The sequence below is a fragment of the Equus asinus genome, chromosome 8, assembly GCF_041296235.1.
Source record: "Equus asinus isolate D_3611 breed Donkey chromosome 8, EquAss-T2T_v2, whole genome shotgun sequence".
NCBI lineage: Eukaryota > Metazoa > Chordata > Mammalia > Perissodactyla > Equidae > Equus > Equus asinus.
In genome coordinates this window covers 43,251,750-43,267,184 of record NC_091797.1, presented here as the reverse complement: position 1 = coordinate 43,267,184, position 15,435 = coordinate 43,251,750, and the positions used below count along the sequence as shown (strand labels likewise).

At 38.3% G+C, this 15,435-nt stretch overlaps 1 protein-coding gene across 4 annotated transcripts in view; it reads right to left on the bottom strand.

Annotated features, from left to right (window-relative positions):
- The window catches only part of LOC106827621 (zinc finger protein 184-like), a 29,119-nt gene extending 15,419 nt beyond the window's left edge, over window positions 1-13,700 (bottom strand). For 2 of the 4 annotated variants that reach the window (XR_011505143.1, XM_014835544.3), the window contains exons 1-2: window positions 12,981-13,680; window positions 12,375-12,469 (exon numbers count right to left, since the gene is read on the bottom strand). Coding sequence is in view for 1 of the 4 variants with exons in the window: in XM_014835544.3 (XP_014691030.2) it covers window positions 12,375-12,468 (94 nt within the window). In the remaining 3 variants the exon portion in view is untranslated. Of the gene's footprint in view, window positions 1-9,739; window positions 9,827-12,374; window positions 12,470-12,980 lie in introns of all 4 variants that reach the window. The other 2 variants (XM_070515451.1, XM_070515452.1) reach the window with 2 other exon arrangements.
- Window positions 13,701-15,435: the final 1,735 nt, after the last annotated feature.

Genomic DNA, 15,435 nt, shown 5'->3' with positions numbered 1-15,435 from the left:
AGGTAAAATAAAAACTTAATATTTTTATTCTTAATTGATTTAACAGATAACAGTTTTTTTAAATATCAATAATAGATTACGTATGCTTATGTATATATCCTATATCTATGTATAATACGTATGCTTGTGTATTAACGAAATAAATGACAGCAATGATACAAGACAAAGGAAGAAGGAATTAGGATTATTTTGTTATTATAAGGTACTCACACTACCCGTGAAGTGGTATAGTATTACTTGAAAGTGGACTTGGATTAGTTGTAAACATATATTACAAACTCTACGGCAACTGCTAAAAAAATTAAAAATGCATAACTGATATACTAAGAAAGGAGAGAAAATGGAATCATATAAAATGCTCAATTACAACCACAAAAGGCAGAATAAGAGTGGAAGAATAAAAAACACTAACAAATATGGTAGATATTAATCCAACTATATCAATAATCACTTTGAATGGTGATTATTTGAATGGTCTAAATGAACCAATTAAAAGACAGAGATTGTCAGAGTGGATCAAAAAACAAGATCCAACTATATATTGTCTACCAGAAATCCACTTTAAATATAAAGACACATATAGATTAAAAATAAATGGATGGAAAAAATATATCATGCTAACACTAATCAAAAGAAAGCAGGAGCAGCTATATTAATTTCAGACAGAGCAGACCTCAAAGTAAGAAAAGTTATCAGGGATAAAGAAGGACATTTAGCTAATGACAAAGTGGTCAATCCTCCGAGAAGGCATAATAATTCTTAACGTGTATGCACCTAACAATAGAGAGGCAAACTATATGAGGCAAAAACTGATAGAACTACAGGGAGAAACAGCTGAACCCACTGCCATAATTGGAGACTTCAACTTCTCTCAGAAATGGACAGATCCAGCAGGCAGAAAATCAGTAAGTACACAGCTGAATGCAACATCATCATCAATCAAGTGGATATAATGTACATCTATAGACTACTTCATCCAACAACAGCAAAATACATATTTTTCTCAAGCTAATAGGGAACATTCACCAAGACAGACCACATCCTGGGCCATAAAACACACCTTAACAAATTTAAAAGATCAGAAATCGTGCAATATCTGCTTTCAGACCACAGTGGAATTAAACTAGAAATCAATGAGAGAAAGATAACTGGAAAATCCCAAAATACATGGAGATTTAAAAACACACTTCTACAGGGGCCAGCCTGGTGGTGCAGCAGTTAAGTTCACACATTCTGCTTTGGTGGCCTGGGGTTCACCAGCTCAGATCCTGGGTGCAGACATGGCACTGCTTGGCAAGCTATGCTGTGGCAGGCATCCCACATAGGAAGTAGAGGAAGATGGGCATGGATGTTAGCTCAGGGACAGTCTTCCTCAGTAAAAAGAGGAGGAATGGCAGCAGATGTTAACTCAGGGCTAATCTTCCTCAAAAAGAAAAAAATGTAAAAACACACTTCTACATAACAAATGGGTCAAAGAAGAATTCGTGAGAGAAATTTTAAAATACTTTGAACTAAACGAAAATGAAAACAATTTACCAAAATTTGTGAGATGCAGTGAAAGTAGTGTTTAGAGGGAAATTTATAGCACCGAACGCATATATTAGAAAAGAAGAAAGATCTAAAATCAATAATCTAAGTTTCCACCTTAGGAAACTAGAAAAAGCAGCACAAATTAAATCCAAAGTGAGCAGAAGGAAAAAAAAAAAAAGAATTAGAGTAGAAATCAATGAAATTGTAAACAGGAAATCAACAGAGAAATCAATAAAACCAAAAGCTGAGATGATCAATAAAATTGATAGGCCTCTACTCAGGCTAATGAAGAAAAAAAGAAAAATGATACCAATTACTAATATCAGAAATAAAGAGAAGACATCACTAAAGATTTCATATGCATTAAAAGGATAATAAAGGAATACTATGAATGATTCAATGCCCACAAATTGGACAACCTAGATGAAACAGACCAATTCCTGGTCTATTTGGCAGATTGAAAAACAATCTGCCAAAACTCATACAAGAAGAAATACACAATTTGAATAGGCCTATAGCTATTAAAGACGTGGAATAACTAATTAATAATATTCCAAAACAGAAAGCACTAGGCCCAGATGGGTTCACTGATGAATTCTACCAAACACTTAAAGAAGAAATTGTACCAATTTTCTATAATCTCTTCCAGAGGATAGAAGCAGAGGGAATACTTTGTAACTCATTCTATGAGGCCAGCATTACCCTAACACCAAAACCAGATAAAGACACTACAGGAAAAGAAACTATAGACCAATATCTCTCATGAACATAGATGCAAAAAATCCTCAACAAAAAAACTAGCAAATTGAATCCAACGATGCATAAAAATAATTATACACCACAACCAAGTTGGATTTATCCCAGGTATGCAAGGCTAGTTTCACTTAATGTAAATCCATTACATCAACAAACTAAAAAAGAGAAACCATACGATCACATTAATAGATGCAGAAAAAGCATTTGACAAAATCCAACAATCATTCATGACAAAAAATTCTCAGTAAACTAAGAATAGAGGGGAACTTTCTCAACTTGATACAGACTATTTTTAAAAAACTAACAGCTAACATCATTCTTAATGGTGAGAAACTGGAAGCTTTCTGGCTAACATCAGGTACAATGCAAGGATGTCCACTCTCACCATTCCTTTTCAACACTGTATCAGAAGTCTTTGCTAATGCAATAAAACAAGAGAAGTAATTAAAAGGTACACATACAAATTGGGAAGAAAGATATAAAACTGTCTTTGTTCACAGATGACATGATCATCTGTGGAAAATCTGAAATAAAAGACAAAGAAACTCCTGGAACTTATAAGGCATTATAGCAGGACTGCAGGATACCAGGTTAATACACAAAAGCCAACTGCTTTCCTGTATACAAACAATGAACAGTGGAATCTGAAATTAAAACCACAATACCATTTATGTGAGCACTGAAAGAAAATGAAACACTTAGCCATAAATCTAACAAAATAGGTACAAATCAATATGAAGAAAATTACAAAATTCTGGTGAATGAAATCAAAGAAGAAATAATAAATGGAGAGATATCCCATATTTATGGATAGGAAGACTCAATATTTTCAAGATATCAGTTCTTCCCAACTTCACCTATAGATTCAATGCAATCCTTATCAAAACCCCAAGAAGTTATCTTATGACCATCAACAAAGTGATTTTAAAGTTTATACGGAAATGAAAAAGACCCAGAATAGCCAACGCAATATTGAAGAACAAAGTTGGAGGACTGACACCACCCAACTTCAAAACTCATTATAAAGCTATAGTAATCAAGAAAGTGTGGTCAAAAATAGACAATGAAACAGAATAGAGAGCCCTGAAATAATCCCACATAAATATACTCAACTGATCTTTGACAACGGAATAAAGACTTTAAAAAATGGAGCAAAGATGGTCTCTTCAACAAATAGTACTGGAACAACTGGACATCCACATGCAAAAAGTGAACCTAGACACAGACCCTTACACCCTTCACAAAAATTCACTCAGAATGGATTGCAGACCCAAATATAAACTGCAAAACTATAAAATTCCTGGAAGTAACATAGGAGAAAACCTAGATAACATTGGGTATGCTGATTGCCTTTTTAGATACAAAACAATGCATGAAAGAAATAATTGATAAGCTGGACTTCATTAAAATTAAAAACTTCTGCTCTGCAAAAGACTGTATCAAGAGAATTAGAAGACAAGTCATACTGAAAGAAAACACTTGCAAAAGACATATCTGTTAAAGCATTGTTAATAAAACACAGAAAAATTCTTAAAACTCAACAATAAGAAAACAAACAAGCTGATTTAAAAATGGACCAAAGATCTTAACAGACACTTCACCAAAAAAGATATACAGATGGCAAATAAAGCATATGAAAAAATGTTCCACATCATATGTCACCAGGGAAATGCAAATCAAAACAAAGCGACACCACTACACACCTCTTAGAACGGCCAAAATCTGAAACAATGACAACACCAAATGCTGGGGAGGATGTGGAACAACAGGAACTCTCCTACATTGCTAGTGGGAATGCAAAATGCTACAGCCACTTTGGAAGACACTTTGGCAGTTTCTTATAAAACTAAACATACTCTTACCAAATGATCCAGTAATCATGCTCCTTGGTATATACCCAAATGAGCTGAACCTTACATCCACACAAAAACCTGCACATGGATATTTATAGCAGCTCTATTCACAACTGCCAAAACTTGGAAGCAACCAAGATATCCTTCAGTAGGTGAATGGATAAATAAATTGTCGTACACCCAAACAATGGAATATTGCTCAGTGCTAAAAAGAAATGAGCTATCAAGTGATGAAAGGACATGGAGAAAACTTAAACACATATTACTAAGTAAAAGAAGTCAATCTGAAAAGACTCTATGTTGTATAATTCCAATTATATGACATTCTGAAAAAAGCAAAACTATGGAGACAATAAAAACACCAGTGCTGATGGATGGAAACCAGACTTTGGGTGGTGAACACTATGCAGACTATACAGACATCAAAATATAATGACGTACACCTGAAATTTACATAATGTTATAAACCAATGTAATCTTAATTAAAAAAAAAGATCAGGGGTTGGGGGTGAGGGGAAAGATGAATAGGCAGAGCACAGGTGATTTTTAGGGCAATGAAAATACTCTGTATGACATAATAATGACAGGTATATGGCATTATACATTTGTCCAAACCCATAGAATGTACAACACCAAAAGTGAAAACCCTATGGTAAACCATGGACTTTGAGTGATTATGCCATGTCACTGTAGGTTCATCATTGATTAAAAAAAAAAGTACCATCCTCATGAGTCATGTTGATATGAGAGAGATTATGCATGTGTGAGGGCAGAAGGATATGGAGAGTAGCAACCAGCTAATTATGTTGAAGGCCAAATATAACTGAACTAGATTTGACAAATAATATCTTGAAAACTTAGTATGCAAACTGGTATAGTTGAAGCAATAAAAAACAATGAACAAGAGAATTGTGACATTGCTCAGGATCAGATAAAAATAAGTCTGCCTCTCTCACCAGGAATATCAGAGAGAACATAGCCAATACATAAAACATGTAACAACAAAGTAGTGCCTGGGCACACTTAGTGCCTGGTACATAGAAAGTGTACAATGAGTCATGGTTGAATAAATAAATGACTCTTCATCAGTCTCTATCTGGGAAGCAATGTAGGATCTAAAATATACTGCATGACTCTTTCTTTTAAACACAGAAATTATTCATATAATACAAAAGCATTTACAAAGTATTCGGTATTACAAGTACTCAAATGCACTGTCATAAAGAAAATATAAGGTGAGAAATAACAGAAAGAACATATATTGGTCTCTGACCCCATTCCTGGCACAGAGCTCCTAAAATATCCTGTAATTTCCTAAGTGATAAAAGCACCAGGAGTATCTTTTGTTCTAATATTTGGTCTTTGTCCTTGGTTCCCGACAAAGAGTTCCTAAATCCCCTGGAATTTCTGAGTGATAGGAGTGTCCTTTGTTCTGAGGTTACTCTTGATAGGCTCCTGAACAGCCTGAGGATAGGGGCTCGTCACCAGAAAGACCAAGCCATGATTAGAAGCTTAGAACTTTCAGCCCCACCCTCCCATCCTCCAGGGAGGGGAGAGGGGCTACAGATTGAATGAATAGTCAGTCATGCCTATATGATGAATCCTCCCTAAAAAATCCCCAAAGTACAAAGTTTGGAGAGCCCCCAGGTTGGTGAAACCATCTATGTACTGGGAGGGTGGCACACTTCAACTCCATAGAGACAAAAGTTCCTATGCTCCAACCCTCTGTACCTTGCCCTTTATATCTCTTCATCTGGCTGTTCATCTGCATCCTTTATGACATAAAAAACTGGAATACATAAGTAAGTGTTTCCCTGAGTTCTGTGAGCTGTTACAGCAAATGACTGAATCCAAAAAGGGAGGTCATGGGACGGTCCAATTTGTAGCCAAGTCAGACAGAAGTTGTGGGCAACCTGGGGGCCTACTAATTGCAATTGGCATCTGAAGGGGGAGGCAATCCTGTAGGAAAAAGCCCTTAACCTGTGGGGTCTTCACTAACTCTGACTAGTGTCAGAACTGAATTGAATTGTAGGACACACAGCTGGTGTCACAGTGAACTGCTTGGTGTGGGAAAAACATCCCACACATCTGGTGTCAGAAGTGCTGTGAGTGTGGTAGTAGTATGAGAGTAAAGGAGAAACACGCAGGAGTGTGTTACCCATCAGAAAAGGTTTGTTAAAGGAAAATAGATCTACAATATATATATATATATATCTCTTAACCTTAAAATCTTAAAAGTAAGATCAGAAAGGATTAAACCATTTCTAAGTAACTTAATTGCATCTCAGATAAAAGCTCTTAAATATTTCTAGGAATACAAAAACATCTAACACCCAAGAAGATAAAATTAATGTTTGGAATCCAAACAAAGATTACTAGGAAAAATAAGAAGAAAACTACAACTCACAACAAAAAACAATTAATCAAAACCAATCCAGAACTGACAGATGTTAGAATTAGAATTATTATAGCTATATTCCATATGTCCAAAGAGTTAAGTAGAGAATCGTGGATGAAATAAAAAAGACTGAAATTGAATTTCTAGTGATAAAAATTAAAATGACCAAGATGAAAAATACACTGATAGAATTAAAGGTAGACTAAAAATTGCAGAAGAAAAGATCAGTGAACTTGAAGACATAGCAATAAAAACTATCCAAAAAGAAACAGAGAACGATGAATGTTTTTTAAAAAAGAAATGAACAGAGCATCAATGAACTGTGGGACAAATTTAAACAGACCAATGTTTGTGTAACTGGAATTCCCAAATTGGGGGAGCGAGGCAGAAAAAAATATTAGAAGAAATAGTGGCTTATAACTGTACAAATTTGATGAAAACTACTAAACCACTGACCCAAGAAGCTCAACAAATTCTAGGCACAAGAAACATGGAGAACAGAACCAATGCACTTTATCAAATTGGTCAAAACTAGTGATAAAGAGAAAATCTTAAAATCAGCCAGAGGAAAAAAAGACATATTACACATAGAGGAACAAAGATAAGATGACAGCAGATTTCACACCAGAAATCATGCAGTTGGGAAGACAGAGGCGCATCCTCTTTAAAGTACTGATAGAAAAACAAAACTTGTCAACCTAGAATTATACACCCAGAGGAAGTATCTTTAAAAAATGAAAGTAAAATAAAAGCATTTTTCAGACATAAGAAGATTGAGATCATTCAGAATATATTCTCTGAGGAAAGTGGAATTGAGCTAGCAATCAATAACAATAAGATATGTGGAAAAATCCCTAGATATTTGGAAATTAAACAACGTAGTGCTAAGTCAATTAGTCAAAGAAATTACAAAAAATATAAGAAAATATTTCAAATATAATGGTAATATATGTAATCATATCAAAATTTATGAGACATAGTTACAGCAGCACTCAGTAGCCTTGTCCAATAGAGCTTTCTGAAATGATCAAAGCACTGTATACTTGTACTGTCAAATACAGTAGCTGCTGGCCGCATGTGACTACTAAGCATTTGAAATGTTACTAGTACAAGCAAGGAAATAAACTTTTAATTTCATTTAATTTTAATTAATTTAATTTTAAATAGCTGCATATGGCTAGTGGGTACTATACTGGACAAAGAGTTCTATATCTTGATGTGGTAGAAGTTACACAACTGTAAACAATTGTTAAAATTCAAAACATTCAGATGAAATTGATGAATTTTATTTCATGTAAAATATACCTTAAAGCTGGGAAAAAATAACAGGAAGGATACAACTGCCAAGGGTGTATAAAATAGAAAGAGGGAGAAGGGAAACAGAATAAAGGTATTGAAGATACAGGAAAGATGAGATCCAAAGCACAGGTAGAAGAATTGTTACAGAAGGGTAGATAGAGCTCCTCAATTCAAAGGGGAGGGATAAAGAACGGGACTATACAGATTTAGGCAGGCTGATGTTCGTTTCAGGATGGTGAAAGGATTCCCATCTAAGAGACTGTATTTTCTTTGTAATCTGTGAAGAGAATAGAGTGGTTCAAGGTCTGAGGAAACAAAAGAAGTGTGAAATAGATATAGCAGTCTAAGTTTTCCACAGAAGTGTCAAGGATTACCAAGATTATCAAGGGGCAATGTGAGGCTGGAAATCATAAATTTATAATTGTATTAAATCATTCAACATTTATTTAACACAAATTTAATGGGTAGCTACTATATATCAGGCACTATTCTAGGCACAGATGATATAGCAGTGGATAAGAAACAAAAACAAGGAAGAAAAGAAAGAGAAACTCTGCCTGTATAGAGCATACTCCATAGTAGGGGAAGACAAAAAATATGCTAACCACAGAAATAAATTGTAGATTATATTAAAAGGTGAAAAGTACGGTAGGGAAATATAGATCAGGCAAAGGAGATAGAAAATGCTGACGTGAGTAAGGGGGATAGTGGTGCAATTTTAACTTGAGTGGTCAGGAAAGGCTTCATTGATTGGGTTACATGTGAGCAAAGACTTGAAGGAGGCAAGAGAATGAGCCTGGTACATTCAAGGAAAAGAAAAGAAGTCAATGCAAAAAAAACAGAAATCAACGCAGCTGGAAATAAAGGAATAAAGGGAAGCATGATAAGAGATGAGGTCAGAGATGTAATGAGGGCCAGACTGTAGAGCTTCAGAAAGTGTGCTTACTATAACGGAGACCACAGGCAGGTCCCTGCCTGTACACGCCCAGTCCTCACCTCTGGAATCCTATCTTCATCCAAGTTTGAGGTCTCTTTTCACTTGCCTTATATGCCTTGCTGTAAATATATTCTTAAAAAATTAGCTCATCCTAATTAGCTTCCCACCTGAATCCTCTCCACAGCACACTGGTTTCCCTTCCAAATCATCTAATTTCTCTCGAATCTTCGAGGTTCCCCAACTGGAGTCATTTTTAACTCTACTCTCTTTTATCCCCTATATCTAAGTCAAACCAAACAAGCTTCATTATGGCATTTTCTTTTTCAAAAATTTCTACTAATTCACCATCAGCCATACAGTAAAATCCAAACGCCTCATTCCTATCTAGTATACTCAATCTCACCCTCACAATTTTCAATATAAACCTACCACCTATTGCTCCACAGGAAACATGCTCACTTCTACTCCTAAGGCTGGCCTTATGTTTTCTCCCCTTAAAGGCCCTCTGTCCTGCCTTTGACTAAATTCCAACCATATTTTAGTGCCGACCAAAATTCTATCCCCTTCATGAAATTTTCCAAATTATACTCTCTCTCCTCTGAACTTCTGTGGGATATTTTGTCTTTATCACTTGAAAATAATTTATGTCTTTCCTTGAATTTTTCCTTAACTCCTTGGTTGGGCCATAGACTCCTCAAGGACTAAGTACCACAGACAATGGCTTACTTGAGAACCTAATTGCTACGGCTGCTTACCTAATGAAAGACAGAAAAACCATGGGAAGGCAGGAGGCAAATGATGACAAGCCTTATGAAGCCTATGGTCAGAGACTAGGCCTTACTTACTGGGGAAGAAAATATCTGGGGTCAGATCACTGTACTGGATTTTGTTGGGACCTAAACCAACAGAATGAAAGTAGAAAATGTAAGCTAACACTTTAGGATATAGGAAGGAGATCCAACTCACCCTGAACATGGCTATCATGGGCCTAGTGTCAGCCTTTCCCTCCTCTTTTGGGCTCTTGAGGAAGGGCAGAGTCTTGAGATGGTGGCACTGAGGGGAGAGAAAGAAGCTATGAAGAAGTCAGTTTGTGTCTACAGCTACAACAGTTGACATTCTAGAACTGCACTCTCCAATATGGTAGCCACTAGCCACATGTAGCTGTTTAAATTTAAGTTACTTAAATAAAATTAATGACTTAATTCTTGAATTGAAATAGCTAAATTTCAATTGCTCAAAGGCCAACGTGGTTAGTGGCTATGGTACTGGACAGCATGGATTTAAAACATATTCACAGAAAGTTCTATTGGACAGCACTGGTCTAGAAATCCACATATGTGGTACTTTGTGAGACGACACCAACTGAATCTTCAGTTCCAGTGAGTAAGGGCATCTAGATATTCTGTGCCATCCCATGACCACAGAGGGGCCACAGAGACTGTGGCCTCAGTCCCATGCTGTATTCTATGAATGACCAAAGTAGGTTCCAGGGAATAAGAGCAGTAATCTAGTCTCTATCACAGCACTTGCTATCTGTATTGAAATGATGTTTTTGAGTGTCTTTTCTCCTCCCTTCCCTCAGGCAGGAATCAAGTTTTATCCATCTTTACATCCCTAATACCAACACTGTGCATACCTACATATGATGGGTGCTCAACATGTTTGCTGAACTGAATAAACTGGGCTGAAATCTGTGTTGGAGTCATAATCCAATTACTAACATACTGGATTCAAGTATCTATTTAACTCTGTGCTAAGGACACTTGTAAGCACTGGGGATGCGACAATGACACAACAGAAAAAGTCCCTCAGAAAGACGCAGCAAAAAAAACCCCAACAAATACATACAAGCATATACAACCTCAGGTAGTGATAAATGCTATCAAAAGAGTAGGGTAAGCGGATAAAGAAGACCTTTATTTTAGATAGGATGGCCAGGGAAGATTTTCTGGGGAGGAAACATTTGGTTAGACTTGAATAAAAACAGGGAGTGAGCCACGAAGACATCTGAGGGTACACTGAGAGAAAAGCAAGTGCAAAGTCCCTTCATCAAAACCCTGAGGCAGGAATACCCTCAGCATGCTCTAGGAAGAACAGGAGGCTAGCAGGGCTAGAGAGTGTAGTAAGCTAGGGGAGTGTAAGAAATGAAGAATGGATCATTAAGTGATATAAAATAGTGCCATCTCCCTTGGTTCTTCAAGGATCTAGGAGAAATTGCTTTTCAAATTCTTTCAATATAGCACATACTGCCTTTATTATCACAAGCAGTGTTACTTAAAGGAAAAAACACTCAACTGGGGATGAAGAACCTTGGATTCTAATATCTAGGTGAGCAAAATGCTGTAAAGCATTGAGCAAGTCGCTAATGTCTTTGAACATTAGTTTCCTCAGTAACAAAATAACAGGGATAAGAGTATCTGTTTCCACTGCTTTACAGAATTTTACGGAGATTAACCAAGATTAAAATTTTTAAAAGACCTACTGAATTTAAACATTTGAAGGGAGAGGTTTAGAACACTGCTTCTTAAAATGTGCTCCCTAGACCAGCAGCATCGGCATCACCGTGGAACTTCCCAGAAACACAAATTCTTAGGTCCCACTCCAGACCTACTGAATCAGAAACTCCAGCAGTGGGTTTGTAATCCGTGTTGAACAAATCCTCCAGGTGATTCTGATGCACACTCAAGTTTGAGAAGCACTGTTTTAGAAGAAGGTGAAACTGTTGAGCCAGTCCCCAAATTACTAAAACAATGGAGAATCTCCTCTTGGAGTTTCAGAATGTTGTTGCTTGCGGCTGCCATGAGTTAGTAAATATACTGAACATTTCACATAAATCAGAGGCTCTCAGTGGACAGGAACCAATCCTTATGACCAGAGAAAGGAGCCCCACTAGCATTTAATGTGTGAGAGCCAGCGATGCTACACACCCTTCAGCACAGGACAGTTCCATACAATTTTCAAATGTCCTGCAGAACATCCACATGGGTGAAAATCTGTTGATACTTATCAGAGCTCAGAACCTCTCTTTTTATACATAACCACAGAATTTTGGTTTTGGGGTTTTTTTCCCAGTGCTAATATACAGTGATTTTTTTCTCTTGAGTTGCAATGTGTTCCCTTTTATTTCTCCTTAATTTTAGAGTAAGGGCATTACATAGCTTTAAAAATTTATGCATGTAGGTTAGTTTTACCAATTTAATGAATTTCTTTTCAGAATAGAAACAAGGGCATTACAAAATATTTGTTATAAAAAGGGCCTGTTGGGTCTGAAAGAGTTGAGAACACTGATACATTGGGTCATTTAACCTCACAACAACTCCCTGATGAAGGTAGTCAAAAAAGTTAACTTGCCCAAGGTTATCACACAGGCCATAAGTCTCAAAGTCAGGATTCAAATTCTGATGTGTTTGCCTTCAAACACTAGGCTGAATGAAAACTGAAGTTCACACAAAAATCTGTGCATGAACATTTATAGCAGCATAATTCATAACTACCAAAAGCATCTGGAAACAATCCAAATTCCATTAACAGATGAATGGATTAAAAAAACTGTGGTACATCTATTCAGTGGAATATTACTGAGCAGTAAGAAGGAACTCACATACACAAGATGGATGAGTCTGAAAGGCATTGTGCTGAGTGACAGAAGCAAGTCTCAAAAGGTTACACAGCATATGATTCCATTGATATGACATTCTGGAAAAGACAAAACCATAGAAATGGAGAACAATCAGTGGCTGCCAGGGGTTAACGGCGGGGGCGGGGGGGGGGGAGGGGTGTGAATATAAAGGGATAGCACAAGGAAGGTTTTTGGAGTGAATAAAACAGCTCTGCATCCTGATTGTGGTGGTGCTTACACGAATCTATACGTATGTTAGAACAGTACGCCCCTCTCATATCAATTTCACCGTATGACATTTTAAAAAATAACTAAGTAAAACAAACCAAACCGTTTCCATTGTGCCATGATAGATAAAAGGCTGGCGTGGGAAAAATGCGTCATGCGAAGTGACACGAGGGGTTTCGGCCGAAGCTTCAAACATTCCCTCTCATGCAGCCCCCACCACTGGCGTGGAAAGAAGCTCTCTTCCCACCTTCTCACACAGAGCTCTTTCCCCAGGATTCTTAAGGTGAGCAAAAGGAAGGCTACCTTTCCTCAAATTCAGTCTTCGGATCACTCCCACACCCGACGTGGTCTATTTCTTACCTCTTTCTTCACGGAAAGTCGTCCCCTGCACCTTGCAGTGCTCCCGGCGCTGTGACATCACACAGGCTGTTTCCTATACTACCGCTAGTTCTGCTTCCTTAGTGACCCTGGGCCTCCTCCAAACAAGCCCCTAGACTAGCCAAGGGGCGTCTCTTCTCCAGTTTGTGGCTCTCAGGGAGTTCTCCTCTCTGCCCCCACCTATTTCTGACCTCTTGGCACTAGGCTGGGCCTCGTATTTTATCACTGGCGCCGGCCAGCCGCCGTCACTCTCTGGATAGTCTCAGCCCCAGGCTCCAATGCCCAGAAGCCGCCCCAACCCCGGGGCTCGGGACCCCCGATCCCGCACGGTCCTGAGCTGGTTTGAGTACCCGCGGAGACACTGCAGGTCCAGTGGCCTGGAGGGACCGTCCTGGTTTCTTCCCGCGCCTCCTGGGTTAGAGACAGCCGCAGGTAAAAAGGTGAACCGCTCCCACCTCTCCAGCCCGCACACCGCCGCCCCTCTCCCCTACTCTTTCCGAAAGGGCAAGGCCCAGCCCCCGCGAAGCTCCAGGCCTCGCGAAGCTTCAGAACCCGTGAAACCTAGGACCCGCTTGCGCCGTGCTGCAGACACCTCAGCCTCACGGCGCGCGGCGGGAGTACCAACAAAGGGTTCCCCAGTCCCAGAAGAACTACGCCTGGGCGGTGCTTGCCACGGCTGGAGCCACTCTCCCTCCGCGGACTACATTTCCCAGGCATGTCTGCGGCTGTGCTGATTCAGGGACAGGGGCGTGGCTAGAGCCGGCCCAGGTGATCCTAATTGGACAGAGGCGTGGCCACTGGAGAGCGTTGCTTGTCTGGCTATTTTGCTTGGGGTCCTGATTTATGAGACTCTTCTGCGGTAACTAGGGTATACGTCAATAATTTGCATGTAGCAGAGTTCCTCTGTATTACAATATTGACTGTTCTCTACTAAGCAAAGGACAAAGGTAGGTTCCTATTATTTTTTTACAACATAAACAGCTAATTAAAAGTCACTGGAACACAGGAAAATCAGACTCCTTTACTTTATAATAACAATAGTCAATTACTATTAAGCACATTCTGTGTGCCAGGCCCTCTTTTAAACACATTTTATGTGTTGTCTCCTTTGAAAAAGCAAAAACCTGCCCACCATTAACCAGACCTGGATGACACTGATAAAACCTGCTGCAAAGTTAACAGGAAACGTTATTTCTCCCAAAATCATACTGCAGCTGTAAAGTGTCATAATGATCCTCTTTAAATAATTACTGCTTTCTTACAAATGACATCTCCGCCTTTGCCTTGCTACTGCCACTAAAAAAAAAATTACTAAGAAATCTTGTTTGCTAAAATCATAGGCTGTTAGAGACTAATTGACATCATATCAGAATAAATGAACATCCCAGTCTTGCCTGGAGAATCAGAGCCATCTTTGGCAGAGAAAAAAATTCTCTATTTCCAAACCAGCTGCAGAGCTTCAGATACAGCATTTGCAGTCACGACATATCACATTTATCTTAACAGATTTCCAAAGAAACAGGACCCTAAGTCCACCTTTTAATCCAGAGTGGCCTTGCATTGAGCCAATCAAAAGACTGCTTCTTTTAAACCCTCCCTCAAAATCCTACAATACCCCTGTTTCATCCTTTGTGAGATGCCCCATGGTTTCTGCTCGTGCTAGTCTACTTTGTTGCAGAGAATGAGTAAGCCTAATTTTGTTGGACTATAAATTTATTCCTAGTAGTTCTTATCAGATGTGCTTTAACACATTTTACTTCAAAACATAAGCTTGAACAGAGACTGGCACATTGTAGATAATCAAATATTTTTTGAACGAATGACTGAGGTCATAATTAACTTCATTTTACACATGATGAAACTGGCTCAGAGAAGTAACTCACCCCAAAGTCACCCATACGATTTGGCTACAGGAGCTCACATTCTTAATTATTGTGCTATGTGCCTTACTACTTTCCAAAGGCAAAAATAAAAACAGGCCCAAGATATCACTTGCTTAAAGTTTCCATTAGCTTCATACTTAAAATGGAAACTAAACCAGGTTCCATTCCTTGGTAAGGTATGGCCTTGATGTCAGTTGTTCATTCTAACAGTGATGAACGTTAAGGGGCCTAGCACTGAGGAGCACATGAGTTGTTTTGAGAAGTCAGTAATGCACAGAAAAGCACAGTGCATGGTGCTGAATAAGTGCTGCTATATCTGTCTCTCTTAAAGTGTCTTAAGCTCTTCAGTTCCTTCCTAAATGGACAAGCCTGGGAAAACAACGATCAATGGATTTGTCTGATTGGCTCTTTACATTTCTTGATTCCTATATCTAAACAAGTCTTGCACAATCCTTTGGTTACGAATGGGCAAAATTTGAGACCCCTCCAAGTATGTGGCTTTCTCCTTTAGTGCATATCGGTGGTTCCTTCTATAGGTTGTTGTGAAGATTAAA